At 32.8% G+C, this 13,243-nt stretch overlaps 1 protein-coding gene across 1 annotated transcript; it reads left to right on the top strand.

Moving 5' to 3' along the window:
• The first annotated feature begins 1,909 nt into the window (after positions 1 to 1,909).
• LOC128982443 (bcl-2-related ovarian killer protein-like) lies at positions 1,910 to 7,758 on the top strand. The gene is made up of 6 exons (XM_054401405.1): positions 1,910 to 1,985; positions 2,703 to 2,943; positions 3,751 to 4,009; positions 5,604 to 5,702; positions 6,580 to 6,671; positions 7,571 to 7,758. Exons 1-6 carry the CDS (start codon positions 1,963 to 1,965, stop codon positions 7,709 to 7,711), a joined length of 855 nt encoding a protein of 284 aa, XP_054257380.1. The 5' UTR covers positions 1,910 to 1,962; the 3' UTR covers positions 7,712 to 7,758.
• Positions 7,759 to 13,243: the final 5,485 nt, after the last annotated feature.

Below are 13,243 nucleotides of genomic sequence, written 5' to 3'. Positions count from 1 at the left end.
ACAAATCATTTCCCTAAACATGGGAACCTTAGAGGCCACTGGGGCAGAGCCCTGATAGAATTTCTTGAACACACTTCTTATTGCACACCTAGAGCCTATTAGAATCTTCATGCCAATTCCTGAGTTCTTATGGTTAGAAGTTTTTGAGAGACAGTGATCAGTGAGTTAGTGAATGGTATTTGACTGTTTTAAGTATAGATAGTGTATACAGTATAGATGTTTTAATGTTATCATCTATTTTGGAAAGAACATCTAAACAAAAATCTTTCAAGATTCAAGTGTTGTTATCTTATTTTTTTAAAGTGTACTGTACTATGAAGCAGATACAGAGTAAACGAGATTAAAGGAGATTAAAGGAGATCAGATTTAAGACTGTAGGGACAATCTAACAAATTTTCAAACCCATTTTCTGTGAATAGCCTATATATAATCTGAAATTATAATTATAAAATAAAAAAGGTTATAATTACTATTACTTTTACAATTAATTATGTTCGAGAGTTAAAATAGTTGAGTTGAAAATATATTTATTTAGAAATTAGAAATGACACCTTAACCTAGTTTCATTGAAACTATTTCATAAAAATAATAAGGGATTTCCTTATTTGCTTTCTATTAAAATTCAAGATTTTCTTTTATATTTACATTTTTCATGATTATCTCGTCAACCTAATATAACACGACCGTAACAAACACTTCACCTCACACAGTTTGTGTCCAAGCTAGTCTTAATTGCGGAACCTCGGGCTAATGTGGGATTCATGTTGATTATATCAGTTGGATAGCCACCGCTCTCTTTAATTACGCATTAAAATGTTCTCACGGATAAAAGACCACATGTAGGTGAAGGAATTTGTCGTTTCATCATTTTACTATAACACCGCAAGTCTTTAGGACATAGTTGAATAGCTTAATTAATTGGATATGAACAAATAATAATGGTGGAATTGATTCGCGTAGTTTTCTGAAATGAAAATATTTAATTTCATTATATTTTTGCAATTAGTTCTTATAAGAAATAAGTCTTGAAACTAAATACAAACTACTTAAACAAAATTTGTCAAGCTAAATCCAGTTTACAACAACAAATACAAGGTTCATTTTATTTTATTTCTAATACAATAGTGTTTATGAATAGGTGACAAAATTAAACTATTTAGTAGATACATAGAAAGCATGTCTTCTTATACATTTCTATTTTACTTATTTTTACACGATATTGGTTTGATATTGTGCATCCCTCCCTTCAAAAACAAAATGTGTAATTAAAATTTAATAAATTATTATTATTTATTTAAAAAAATTACTAACAAACAGTGTCGTCTAATACAAGTTTAAACAATGTATTTGAAATTAAATTGATAACTTAAATGATTGAAGATTTTAAGAAGATACAGCAAGATGGCTAACTAAGAGAAAAATTAGATAAAATAAAGTGTAACCACAGAACTAAATCTAATGATTAAGGGCCAGTAAATAAACTAAAAATAATGTTTTGATTATGTGTGAAATCTTAAAATGGGTGAATTATTAGGCTACTGTTTCAAATTCGGCGTCAATATCCAATGGCGTATGTGTAAATGTTAGCACAGTACATTTAGTGAAATACATCACATTCTTTTAGCACTACCTAGTTTGTGTTTTTACATAACAAAAAGAAAAGGTGTTAAAACCCAATACTTTCCAAAATTGATTTCAATGCCCGGATATTACCCATAAAATATTTTAAATGGCATTCCAACGCTGAGCGTGGTGAGCGGCACTTATTGACCGTAAACATAGAATATACAATAACAATAAGGAAGTTTGTATTCGTTTGTAGGCGGCAGTAGTAGTTATAGGCTATACATACAGTAGCTGTGTGGAATAGATGAGTTTGTGTCCTTGGTGTCTGATACGTTAGCTTCAGTCGTGTTCGCTCATTCAACTAGGACTAGTGTATTGACTATACAGAGTTTTGGTATGAAGCGTGAGGTTAAGTTCAGGTATATAGTGATCATTTTATTTCGGGTATGAGATTTAGCGCCATTTATATTTACTTAAGATTGTATGTATTTTTTGTACTACTTAATTGGACCCGCTCCTTTACACTTGAACCCTTTGGAACGTCGACCTTTCCTAAGATCCTATCATTAATTGACTATGTCCACTGACAGCACCTACATGCCCAAAATAACCACTAAATGATTATACCGTGTGCAGTGTAATTCATACAATATTTGTTTTATTTTATTAAAAAATCACACAATTAAAATAACAACCTTTTGAGGTGTGGTACAACACCGAAACAATTTACGGGTTAATAACGATAACTTTTAAGAGTAAACACGATTATCACTTTATTTGATGCATATACGGATGTTCGGCATGGACCGGAGAGCAGACAGAATCCTTCCTTAACTGGTCATCACAAAGTATTCGTCATTATTTTTTCAAGTGGATTTTGTTCCTCTTTTTTGTAAATATATAATTGTTTATACTGTTACGATGCTTAATGTTTGAGTTTTTATTATCTTTGTTTTTACCAAAGGACATACATCTGAAAAGAGTGAAAAAACCGCAACGAAAAATAACTCGTTTCTGAACTATATTTTCTATTTTAAAATAAAAAACGATTAGGGAGGGCACGGAGGTTTTCACCGACCAAAGGTCACTTCTTTGAAATCGTTACAACCGTTACTAAACAATAACTGTTATTGCAGGCTGGATGTCACCGCAGGGGATGCCCGGAGATACTCGGCGACCGGTGACATGTCCCTGCAAGTTCCGCAACAACGACGTAAGTTCAGCATCCCCGCAGCGCTCCAGCAGAACCTTCTGGGCCTTCCTCAGAGTTCTGCCCGACGCAGACTCAGCAATGTCAGTGATGTTATTACCAGAAAGTTCTCTGACATCGGCTGGGCGCGTCACTCCAGCATCCCCACTACTGACATCATCCTACAGGTATGCGTATGGTATAATGGTTGCTATAAAAGTCTAAGGCAAGAGGATGAAACAGTTCGGCAAGGTAGTCATTTAGGAAGTCACGACACAGGATATCAGAGGACTGGTTCGTTTGTCCAGACACACAAACCCATGGTTGAAATTGGAAGCTTTAAGTTTTTATTCTATTATGCTATTGAATAAATAATGCTTGCTATTTCCACTAAGGGTTCAAACCTTTAAAATCCTTATTAATTAATATTTAATCAATGTGAATTATTAAATGACATCCACTCCCAAACTGGTCGAGATGTATATTTATTTGTTCCTTGGCAATCTAATACTGTAAGTACTATACTTTTCATATAAGTTACTTTTTAGGATGAGTCGGTGGCTTAGGGTGAATCGGTGGCTCAGTCGGTAGTGTCGGGCCCAATGCAGCGATGTCGTGGGTTCGGATACTGGTCACTGCCCCAACAATTCTATCAAGTTCACCTTCGTACTGTACAGCGGTTCATTGGTTCATTCTTTAAATGCTTTGCTGGATACGTTCCACGCACGGGCAGTTAGTCTATGAGGACCTGGACGAACAAATGCAAGGTTAAGTTTACCAACCTCTAATAAAAAGAAGTGTAAGTGCATGACTATTTCCGAAATCAAACGACTAATGCTGCGATCTATCCTATCTATCTATTGTCCCGATAGCTGGCTGTCTAGTAAGCGTGGTAAGTTTGTGTATGACTGTCTTTGGCATGGCCACAAAAATGAACTAGAATACAGTATACATTCAATCTCCTTTGGTACTACTTGTATGTCACCGAATTTCAGGGAAAGACGCTGTGTGGCCAGTACGTCCGATGTAGACTCAAACGGTCCAACATGTTCAACCGCAAGTGCGGGTTGCAACGGTTACGCAGCGCGGCCAGTCTGCCCGCCAGCTACGTTGTACGAGAGGTGTTCCCGGAACTGTTACACATCGGAGTGGAGCTGGAACGGCTACATCCGGAGCTGTACACTGGAGTCGGACGTCAGGCAAGCTCCACCCCTATCTTGGCGACTGAGAAGGCCATCAACAATGTTATCACAGGTAAGTTTACTGCAACATATTAAAAATTTAGAAAGTGCTTCAGTCGTACGGAGTGCTTTCAGTAAAGAGAATGTGTTAACAATATGTTTGTGTGAGTAGCCTTAAAACGTGATTGAATGATCTAATTTTTTTCTTTAAAACTACGATGCACCCTTTTAACTTTGGTAAATAATATTTTTAACTGAATATGAATGAGGGCAAGTATAGAATAGAGTGGGATAATATGTGTGACGTGTAAGGCTAGCTGTTTATAGCAAGAACCTTTTTAAAGCATATTGATCAAAGACAGTAAGAGCTGGGTCCAGTTTCAAACCACCAAAAAGCTGACCGTATTCATTTTTCTCAGGATAGAATAGGCGACGCGACGTTTTGATTACACTGTCTGGCACTCACAGTTTAGGTTACTTTTTAGTATTATCGTACTATTATAGATGCAAACATATGAAATTAATTAAAATCCATTATAGCCCTTTAAGTGTTCAGGGTGTTTCGTAACTCTTTACCAATTTTTATGGTTATTTCATTTATCGTTCATAACAATGTTAAATATCACATTCATATCCCTTGTAAAAATCAATTGGATACTTGCATAGCGCCATTTTGTATTTTTTCAATCATTGCCTATTTCTAATAACCATGATACGTAGAACTTTGTAATTTAGCAAGAGACGCAATAACAGTGTCACTAAATTAGCAAAAAATATAAACATTTTTCAATAAAAAATTTAAAAGGGTGACCATTTTAATTTTTTTTTTACTAGAATAACTTAAACCGTGAATCTTATTAGAACACTTTTGAATTTGATCCCTCTTAAAGTGTCAAATGTTCATATAAGTCAAAATTATTACTATAATTTTTTTTATTACTATAATTTTTTATTTTTTTATAGACCTATCTTTTATATGAATTATAGATCTATTTATTAATACAATTCTTTCATCGTATCATATGTATTCTTGTCATGGATTCTTGTATTTCTCACAAGAAGACAGTTTTATTAATAATTTTTAGACAAACCTAAAGCTATAATGAAACCTCAACATTGAAAATCTAATGCCAAATATCAAGAATCAAGAAATTTTATTCATCATAGGTGTATACAATGTACAATAGTACATGATGCATTGGATCTTGGATGAAGAATATAGGCTGATTCACATTTCCTATGAATGATCAATCTTTTCATGATTATGTAGCAGGCTTAAAAGCTTAGAATAATCGTTTATATAATCTTGCTGTGATTAAATTATTTTCATGATCATTGAAACCATTCTTTCCATCTTAATTGTGTGATCATTATTTTTTTCATGAGCATCATGTGAGCTTTCTTTTCTTTTCTTTGTCAAATTTTTGTCGTTCTTATCATCTTCATTGTATGGTAATTATTGTTATGATTATTATTTTTATGATAATTTTTCACCATTTTGTGAGTTGAACACACACAATAGCTGTGACCAAGATCACCCTATTAGTCACTATAATGAATCATTTGCGCAATGTGTTGTATGTAAAATAGCTTTTAGAGTCTTAGGTAATTTAAAAAACATAAAGACATTTTAACTTAGGGGTTTTATAATAATAATTTGTTTCTAGGCGTGGCTCATGAGTTGTCCAACTCAGGGATGACCTGGGCTAAAGTAGTGTCTCTGTACGCTGTGGCAGGAGGTCTCGCTGTGGACTGTGTCAGACAGGGTAAGACAAGAAAGATTCATCAACTCCCCTAAATTGTTAAACTCAAAATGATATCACAAACATATAATTATAGTAAAGCTGTATGTTCTATAACACTCTATAGAAGTCACATGGTTTAGAAGACAAATGAACCATTGGTGATCAAAATTGTTCAGATCACACTTTTTTGTAATGTAGAATCCTTTGCGGCATTGTAATTAAACATATAAAAATTATTTTTTGTTAATATTCTCAAAAATATCTTTTATTTGTGTTTTAAACTTCATTTGGTGATGTTTAGCAAAAACAGTTGGAGAAGTAACTCATAAACTAGAATAAAATATCATATAGAACAGAATAAATTATAAAGTGACAGATTGTGATTACGGTACTTTTAGATGGCACATTGAAAATGTATTGTCTTTAAATCTTTTTTTGTCACACTGTAGCGAAATAGCTATTTTTTTATGCATGGATTGTATGGTTAGGGTTCTATTTATTCGTTAACAGAATAAGCTTAACTCATTTTTATACGTCAGTTCAACTGTTAATTTCTTCCACTGATTTTTCAGGTGCTTTAGTGATGAAATGTACAATATGGGTTTTGTAGTGTCTCCGGCTTCAGTGCATAGCACATCAAAACATATTGGTTTGGCCCGCTTACCCTAAAACATTTGAATTATCTCTTTTTTTACAATACTTCTCCTGAAAATGCCATTGACATAAACAACAAGAAGAACATAAATACAGATAATTTTATATCAAGCATCAAAGGAACCATTTGGTAATCACTAGCAAAAAAATTAAGCAAATTTGAGAGGGAGAGGATGGGGTTTAATGTAGGGCTGGAGATACTACGAGAAGGCTTGACTTTCGTTAAACTAAATCATGTTTCCAGGACACCCTGAATTTCTACAATCACTGGTTGAGTCTGTAGGAGAAGCTCTTGAAGATGACATTGCTGAATGGATAGCCCACAATGGAGGCTGGGTTTGTACATCATTATATATTTTTATATACAAATATTTTTAGAGGAAACTTGAAGTTTGAACAAATCTTAACTATCCATCCGTATTGGCATGATACATTTTTCATTTGTTTCTTTTTGTTAACCAATTTCCCACTCCCATCACGTACCTTTTGCATTTCATCAGAAATTGGTGGGGAAATGTGTGGTAACCAAACTGGTCCAGTGGTTGTTAAAAATCCATTTTACAATATTTTATCATTAGACAAATATGATTATTTCAACCAACTACAAGTAACTATAAGATTATTCTAATGTCTATGCCTTAATAATGTTGTTTGGCAGTATAATGTTTATCGATATCTGAAAATTATTTATCTGATTTGTTGTTTCCTAGTATTGTCAAAATCCTTATCAAACAATTAATTAACCACCATATTTTTTTCAAAGAGGTTGGGGGCCTCATCTTGCATTTGTTAGTCCAAATAGGCCTAGAGCCTGTCCCAAATAATGGATCCAGAAAAGCAAATGTTGAGCTGGTACAGTACAAGGGTGAACTGTGCTTATTAAATCAAATATTTAATTTGTAAATTTAATTACAAATTAAATACAGCTAGGTCAGGGCCACTGTATGTTCTGCAGTTTTGTTACACAGATTACTGCGCTACAGTATTAACTGTTTTTCAAACTCAAGATCAACCTGTTAAAGTTATTTTCTTTTTAAGGTGTTGCATTAATATATACAAAGGGTATGTTGTTGCAAAATATAAAACATAGGGCTGTGGCTGTGAATGGCACTGTGTAAGTCATACCCACATTTCTGTCAGAACTATCCATAGTACAAACTGATCCAAATGACTAGAAGTGTACATTGTGAAGAGAGGAACGAACACCAATTCATTTCACCTCATGTTTTCCACAGACTGGGCTCCTGTCTTACTGCAAGCCCCCCAACAATGAGATCTCTCTGGGTGGTTTTGTGGCTCTGTTGGGAGCCGCAATGACTACGTTCCTTGTGGTGGTTGTGCTCCTGCGATGGTACGGGAGATTCAACTACTTCTAATGTAAGATATTTTGTATTATTAAGTATTGTTAAAAATAAATTTTTAATTTTAAAAGTTTACATTTTTTTGTGAGAGTACCCATTAATAACTACGGTGCACTACAGCTTGGCTACTTTTCTCCTGGTTTTCTGATTTTGTAAATGATTTGGTGTTCCGAAAAAGTGTTTGAGACATTCATTATATATACATTATATATTTCATTATATATCATTATATATACTGTTCTATTGGTACAAAAACAATGAATTTTAAAGCTATAAAATAGATTTAAACATATAATTTTGAGTCTAAACATGAACAACGAATAAAATAAAAAAAAACATTTATTTCAAAAAGCAAAAACTGAATTACAAGCGCTTCTATTAAAAATGTAGAATTAAACTTGTTCTCATGTACATTATTTAAATTTGTTATTTTTCCCCATAGAAAGACCCTGATTTGGCTACCTTTATCCTCCTATCGTGCCCAACATATGAGTCCCAGTTTCAGCCAGCCAACAATCCATAACTCTAAAAGCTCTTCACATGCCTAATAACTCTGTTTATTTCATTTCATTTTTGTATCCTCTTCGTTTTGCTGTTAAGAGGGAAAATAAGGTCTGTTATTGCCAGTACATATTCCACACAACTGGAGAATAACCTTAGTTGATTAAAATAGCAAGTTATTCAGGTTCAGCATATTCTCTTTCATGACACCATGTTTAGATTTGAATTTTTTCTCTATAATAAATTGAAACTTGTTTTACTCAAATGAGGTATTTTGTGGGAAATTCTACCATGGTTGTTGGATATCACTCACTAATCCTGTTTTGCGAGATTATGAGAATTGAGGATTATGTTCTAAACTGAGGTAAGGGAATTGGAATAATAGAGTGTTTACACTGCTTCAATCAAACCACTGACCACCCAACTTGTGGAATAATTTTGTCTCCATTTTACAATGATACTATATAGGAATAGACTGAAATAGTTGCAGATCAAAAAACTTCAACTAAAAAAAAAAAATATAAAAAGCTAGTGTTAACAAAGTTTGTTAAATGTTTAGAAAACCTTTGCAAACTGCTGATGACTCAGAGGCAAGAGTCAGGTGAAATTCTTGTTACTTGATACACAAGCCTAGCCACAAACCAACCTTGAGTTTACCACGTGAATGGCTATTATAAAATGCAACAGATGTGAACTGTAAAATAATACAATGTTTAGAAAATTTAAAATGATTAATTCCAATTCCTTTATTAAACGTGCTTTGAAATCCGCACTTTTTATTTAGATTTCATATTTGTCTCTGGGTTGTCAATTATTAATTGATAATTTTAATATACTTTACTTTAAAAAGGCAACCATACAAATGTAGGTATTTTAAGCCAAGTATGAATGGAGATTAGTGTAGGATGAGTGACGCTTTCTTATAATCTTGTTAGTGACTAAGGCCGACATATTCCTTAAGACACAGCTGTTAGTTAATAGCCCATACAGCCAATGGCAACGGACCTACAGTTTATAGTGGAATCCGAACCATGTTTTTGCCTTGTAATAAATGAATTGTTCTAGTTATCAGGACAGTACTGCGGATAGTCGCAGTACTCACTAGTGCGGACTCTAATCCACACTAGGGAGCATCCATCCACAGTGCATGCCTATAAATATCCACAATTCGTGACCTCCTAGTAGCTGGATTAAAAAAATAAGAAAAATTGTTCAAGAACTTAAGTAAAGAAAACGTGTTAAGTTAATAATATTATACTTTATGTATTATATTTCTTCAAAGTATAGCTATCTGGAACTATTCAAATAAAAAAACAATATAATCCTACTCAGCTTTTAACATGAGGTAAGTCTGTATAATTCAATCATAGTTTAAAGGTTTAAACAGTTTAATGACTCTCACAATTGACAAGCCGCTGAAATCAGAAAGATGAGTGATTTTCAAAGAGAAGCATCAATCTTGATGGCCAATGTTGATGTCATCAACTCAGTAATGGATATCTTCAGTTACAATCTGCTTTGCTAGTCACTGCCTAATGGCTTGTATCATAGATAAACATTTACTGCAAGTCATTGGTCATACAAGCCCATGTGTCATTGGATTATCGGATTGACTTAATCCTTTCAGTACAAAGTTCAATTTTTTAAATGCCAACTATTATCGTTAATTTATGTTTTTCTCTACAGACAATATACACTGCATTGATTTTACATTAAGGGCTATCTATTTCATATTGATTGCTTATTAGATTAATAAAATTTACTAAAATTTATAATGAAGCTTATAAAACATTAAATAAAATAAATGGTGTGTTATGTACAATTTATTTCTCATTCGCCTCATTGTGATTTGGATTCCCTAAATTCCATTCAAATTACACAAATCAAGATTTAATGTATTATATTTAATAATATTCTTATATTCTTTTAATATTTTAGTGTTACACTACCTGAGGCAATATTTCTACTGATAATGAAAATCTAAGAGAAAGCAATTTCTTTCATCAGATCTAACCAAAAAATGACTTTCTACCAATATAGACTGCATTTATAGCAAATTAAACCTGGTACTTCGTGCACAGAAAAATTAAACATACCCAAATAGAGGGCCAGGCTTTAAGTAACCATGGGATTGCAGCGCAGCTAGAACAGCTTATTGTGCACAAACATACCCAAACTTGACGTGCCTTAAAATAAATGGCTAAAAGTCAAAGGATTTGAATGTTATAAAATCTTTATACAACAAGTAACAAAGTAATAAAACACTATTTTGACATATTGGTATTTCAAATTTTTGTCTGCTTTTTTGGATTTAATTTATACCTTTCTCTACCTTTAATTTTAATCTACCTTTTGATAGATAAAAAATTATCTAATTTAGTAAAACCACATTGGCTATCTGTTTCAGCTAAAAAAAATATAGGTCTCATTAGGTTACATGGATAAAGGCCTTTTCACACCGGCGTACTGGACGTACTGTACGTTTGGTACGGCCAGTACGCGGTCCTTTCACACCGCACAGAAACTTCCAAAACGTACACTTGTTCGTTTGCAGTCAGACAATTAACACTGGCTGAGCACGTGGTTTTGAAGTGTTCACTGCGCATTCCCGAGCCCATGTACGCCACGTACGTTTTAGAAAAATCGCTCTCTGAGCGATTCACATAAGACCATCACGTACGTAGTGGACGTTCTGTACGTTCTGTACGCGCGGTGTGAACAAGCTCATATGATAACATGGGCAGCGATTTGTTGAAAAAAAACGTACCAAACGTACAGTACGTCCAGTACACCGGTGTGAAAAGGCCTTTAAACCAGACCAAACAAATAATCTATAATTAATACATGTTTTCCTAAGTTTAAAAAACGATGCAAACAATCAAATAATATTTGGATAACAGATGATTTGAAGAATGAAAAAACTAAAATTGTAAACATGAGTAAAATGGCACGTAACACAAAAAATAAAATTTTATTTGATAAAGCCAAAAGTCTGAATAAGGATTTTAGAAAAAAAGTCATTGCTACTAAAAAGAAACATTTTGAGACTAAGGTTAAGCAATCTAGTAATGTATGTAAAACTACCTGGAAAATCTTTAATAATGAGGTCTCCAACAAGAAACCAGCATTTAGTAATATTGAAATAGATTTTAATCATACATTGTTTACTGATCCTGGAGATATTAGCTTAATATTTAATGATTTTTTTAGCACCTATGTAACCTCATCAATACTTCCTCACCTTGCACAAAATAGCAACACACATGTCAACAAGCCAATTCAACAAGTCTCCCAAACTAAATTTAGGTTAAAACCAGTCACAGATAGTGAAGTTTTAAAAATTATCAGTTCTTTTGATAACAAACTTTCAACTGGTTTTGATGAGATACCCATGACAATATTAAAGCATGCTTACTATCAGTTAGTGAAACCTCTTGTGCATTTAATTAACTCATCTTTTGTTAGTGGATTATTTCCTTCTAAATTAAAAATTGCTAAAGTTATTCCTCTTTATAAAAACAACGATTCTAAAAAAATTACCAATTACCGTCCTCTTTCGCTATTACCTACCATTTCAAAAATATATGAGAAAGCAGTTTACATACAACTGACGAACTATCTGGAAACGTATTCTTTACATGATAATAATCAGCATGGCTTCAGATCAGGAAGATCAGTTACAACTGCAGCAATAGATTTTATAGAATCAGTAATAAACTCTCTTGACAAAGGTGAAACAACAGTTGGCATATTTTTAGACTTAAGTAAGGCTTTTGACAGTGTGTCACATACAATTCTTTTAGATAAAATCAGAAATTTGGGCATTGATGGCATTTCGTTTGAATGGTTTAGATCATATATTTCTAACAGATATCAATACGTTGAAATTAAAAATTTGACAAATAACAGGTTAATCTCAAGATCTTCTCCTCTTACAGAGATTCACCATGGGGTACCCCAAGGGTCTATTTTGGGACCGATCTTATTTCTCATTTATATTAGGGATCTGTCAATTCCATTTTCAACTAGTTTACACAGTAGTAATATCTGCCTGTATGCTGATGATGTTACTTTTAAAATCAGCAATTCATCTTTATCAAATTTAGAAAATCATTGTTCTGATACTTTAAATATGCTAAATACTTTTTTAAATTCTCATCAGCTCTTGTTAAATTTAAGCAAAAGTAATTTTATGGTTTTTACAACAGGAAAAAGAAAACAAATTGTACAGCCTGTAATTCAATTTCAAAATAATAAATTGGAAGAAATCACCACAACAAGGTTTTTAGGATTAATTGTAGACAAAAATCTTACATGGAATAAGCATGTTGACCAGGTAGTCAACAAAATTACTTCTGGTATCCATGCTATTAATAGAATGTCAAAATTTTGCTCAATAGAAACCTTAAAGATTCTTTATTTTGCTTTTATCGATTCATCAATATCTTTTGGCATAAGTATTTATGGCTGTACCTCTAAGCAAAACCTGGATAGAATTCTTACTCTTCAAAAAAGTGCAATCAGAATTATGTTAAATTTAGAATGGGATACTTCCGCTCGTCAATATTTTTCAAAATTGGGAATAATGACTGTGTATAGTATTTATGTTTTTCATACAATTTTACACACAAAAAAACTTTCTAATGCTAATTTGGTCCCTAAACTTGGTGATTGTCATAATTATTTTACCCGGAACAGAAACGAAATTGCTGTCAGTGTCCATAACTTGGAGCTCTTTAACAAAAAAACCACCTGTGCAGGGAAAAGGTTTTTGGACAAACTCCCAGCTGAGGTGAGGAATATTGATAATATTTCCAAATTTAAAAAAAAACTTAAACATTTCTTAACTGATAAAACACTTTATGGTTTCGATGAATTGTAGATTAGTTTTTATTTAGTTTTAAGCCTAGTGACGCCATTCAATGTATGCGACTGTATACCATATGAATAAAGATATTTTTTCATTTCATTCATTTCATTTCATTTCATTTCATTTCATTTCATTCAATCTGAAGCTAAGTTCTAAACAAGCATCTTACTGTAAGA

The sequence above is a fragment of the Macrosteles quadrilineatus genome, unplaced genomic scaffold (genome assembly GCF_028750875.1).
Source record: "Macrosteles quadrilineatus isolate MER2022 unplaced genomic scaffold, UCM_ALF_1.0 Scaffold_336__1_contigs__length_95189, whole genome shotgun sequence".
NCBI classification, from domain to species: Eukaryota; Metazoa; Arthropoda; class Insecta; order Hemiptera; family Cicadellidae; genus Macrosteles; species Macrosteles quadrilineatus.
Note: the sequence above shows the minus strand (reverse complement) of the source record. Positions and strands in the feature narration are given on the sequence as shown.

What these genes read in the sequence shown, in the direction of transcription:
- LOC128982443 (XM_054401405.1), top strand. Translation starts at nt 1,963, where the DNA reads ATGAAGCGTGAGGTTAAGTTCAG. An exon ending in CTACTGACATCATCCTACAG is followed by an intron (nt 2,944 to 3,750) that starts GTATGCGTATGG and finishes ACCGAATTTCAG; the next exon opens with GGAAAGACGCTGTGTGGCCA. An exon ending in TAGCCCACAATGGAGGCTGG is followed by an intron (nt 6,672 to 7,570) that starts GTTTGTACATCA and finishes TGTTTTCCACAG; the next exon opens with ACTGGGCTCCTGTCTTACTG.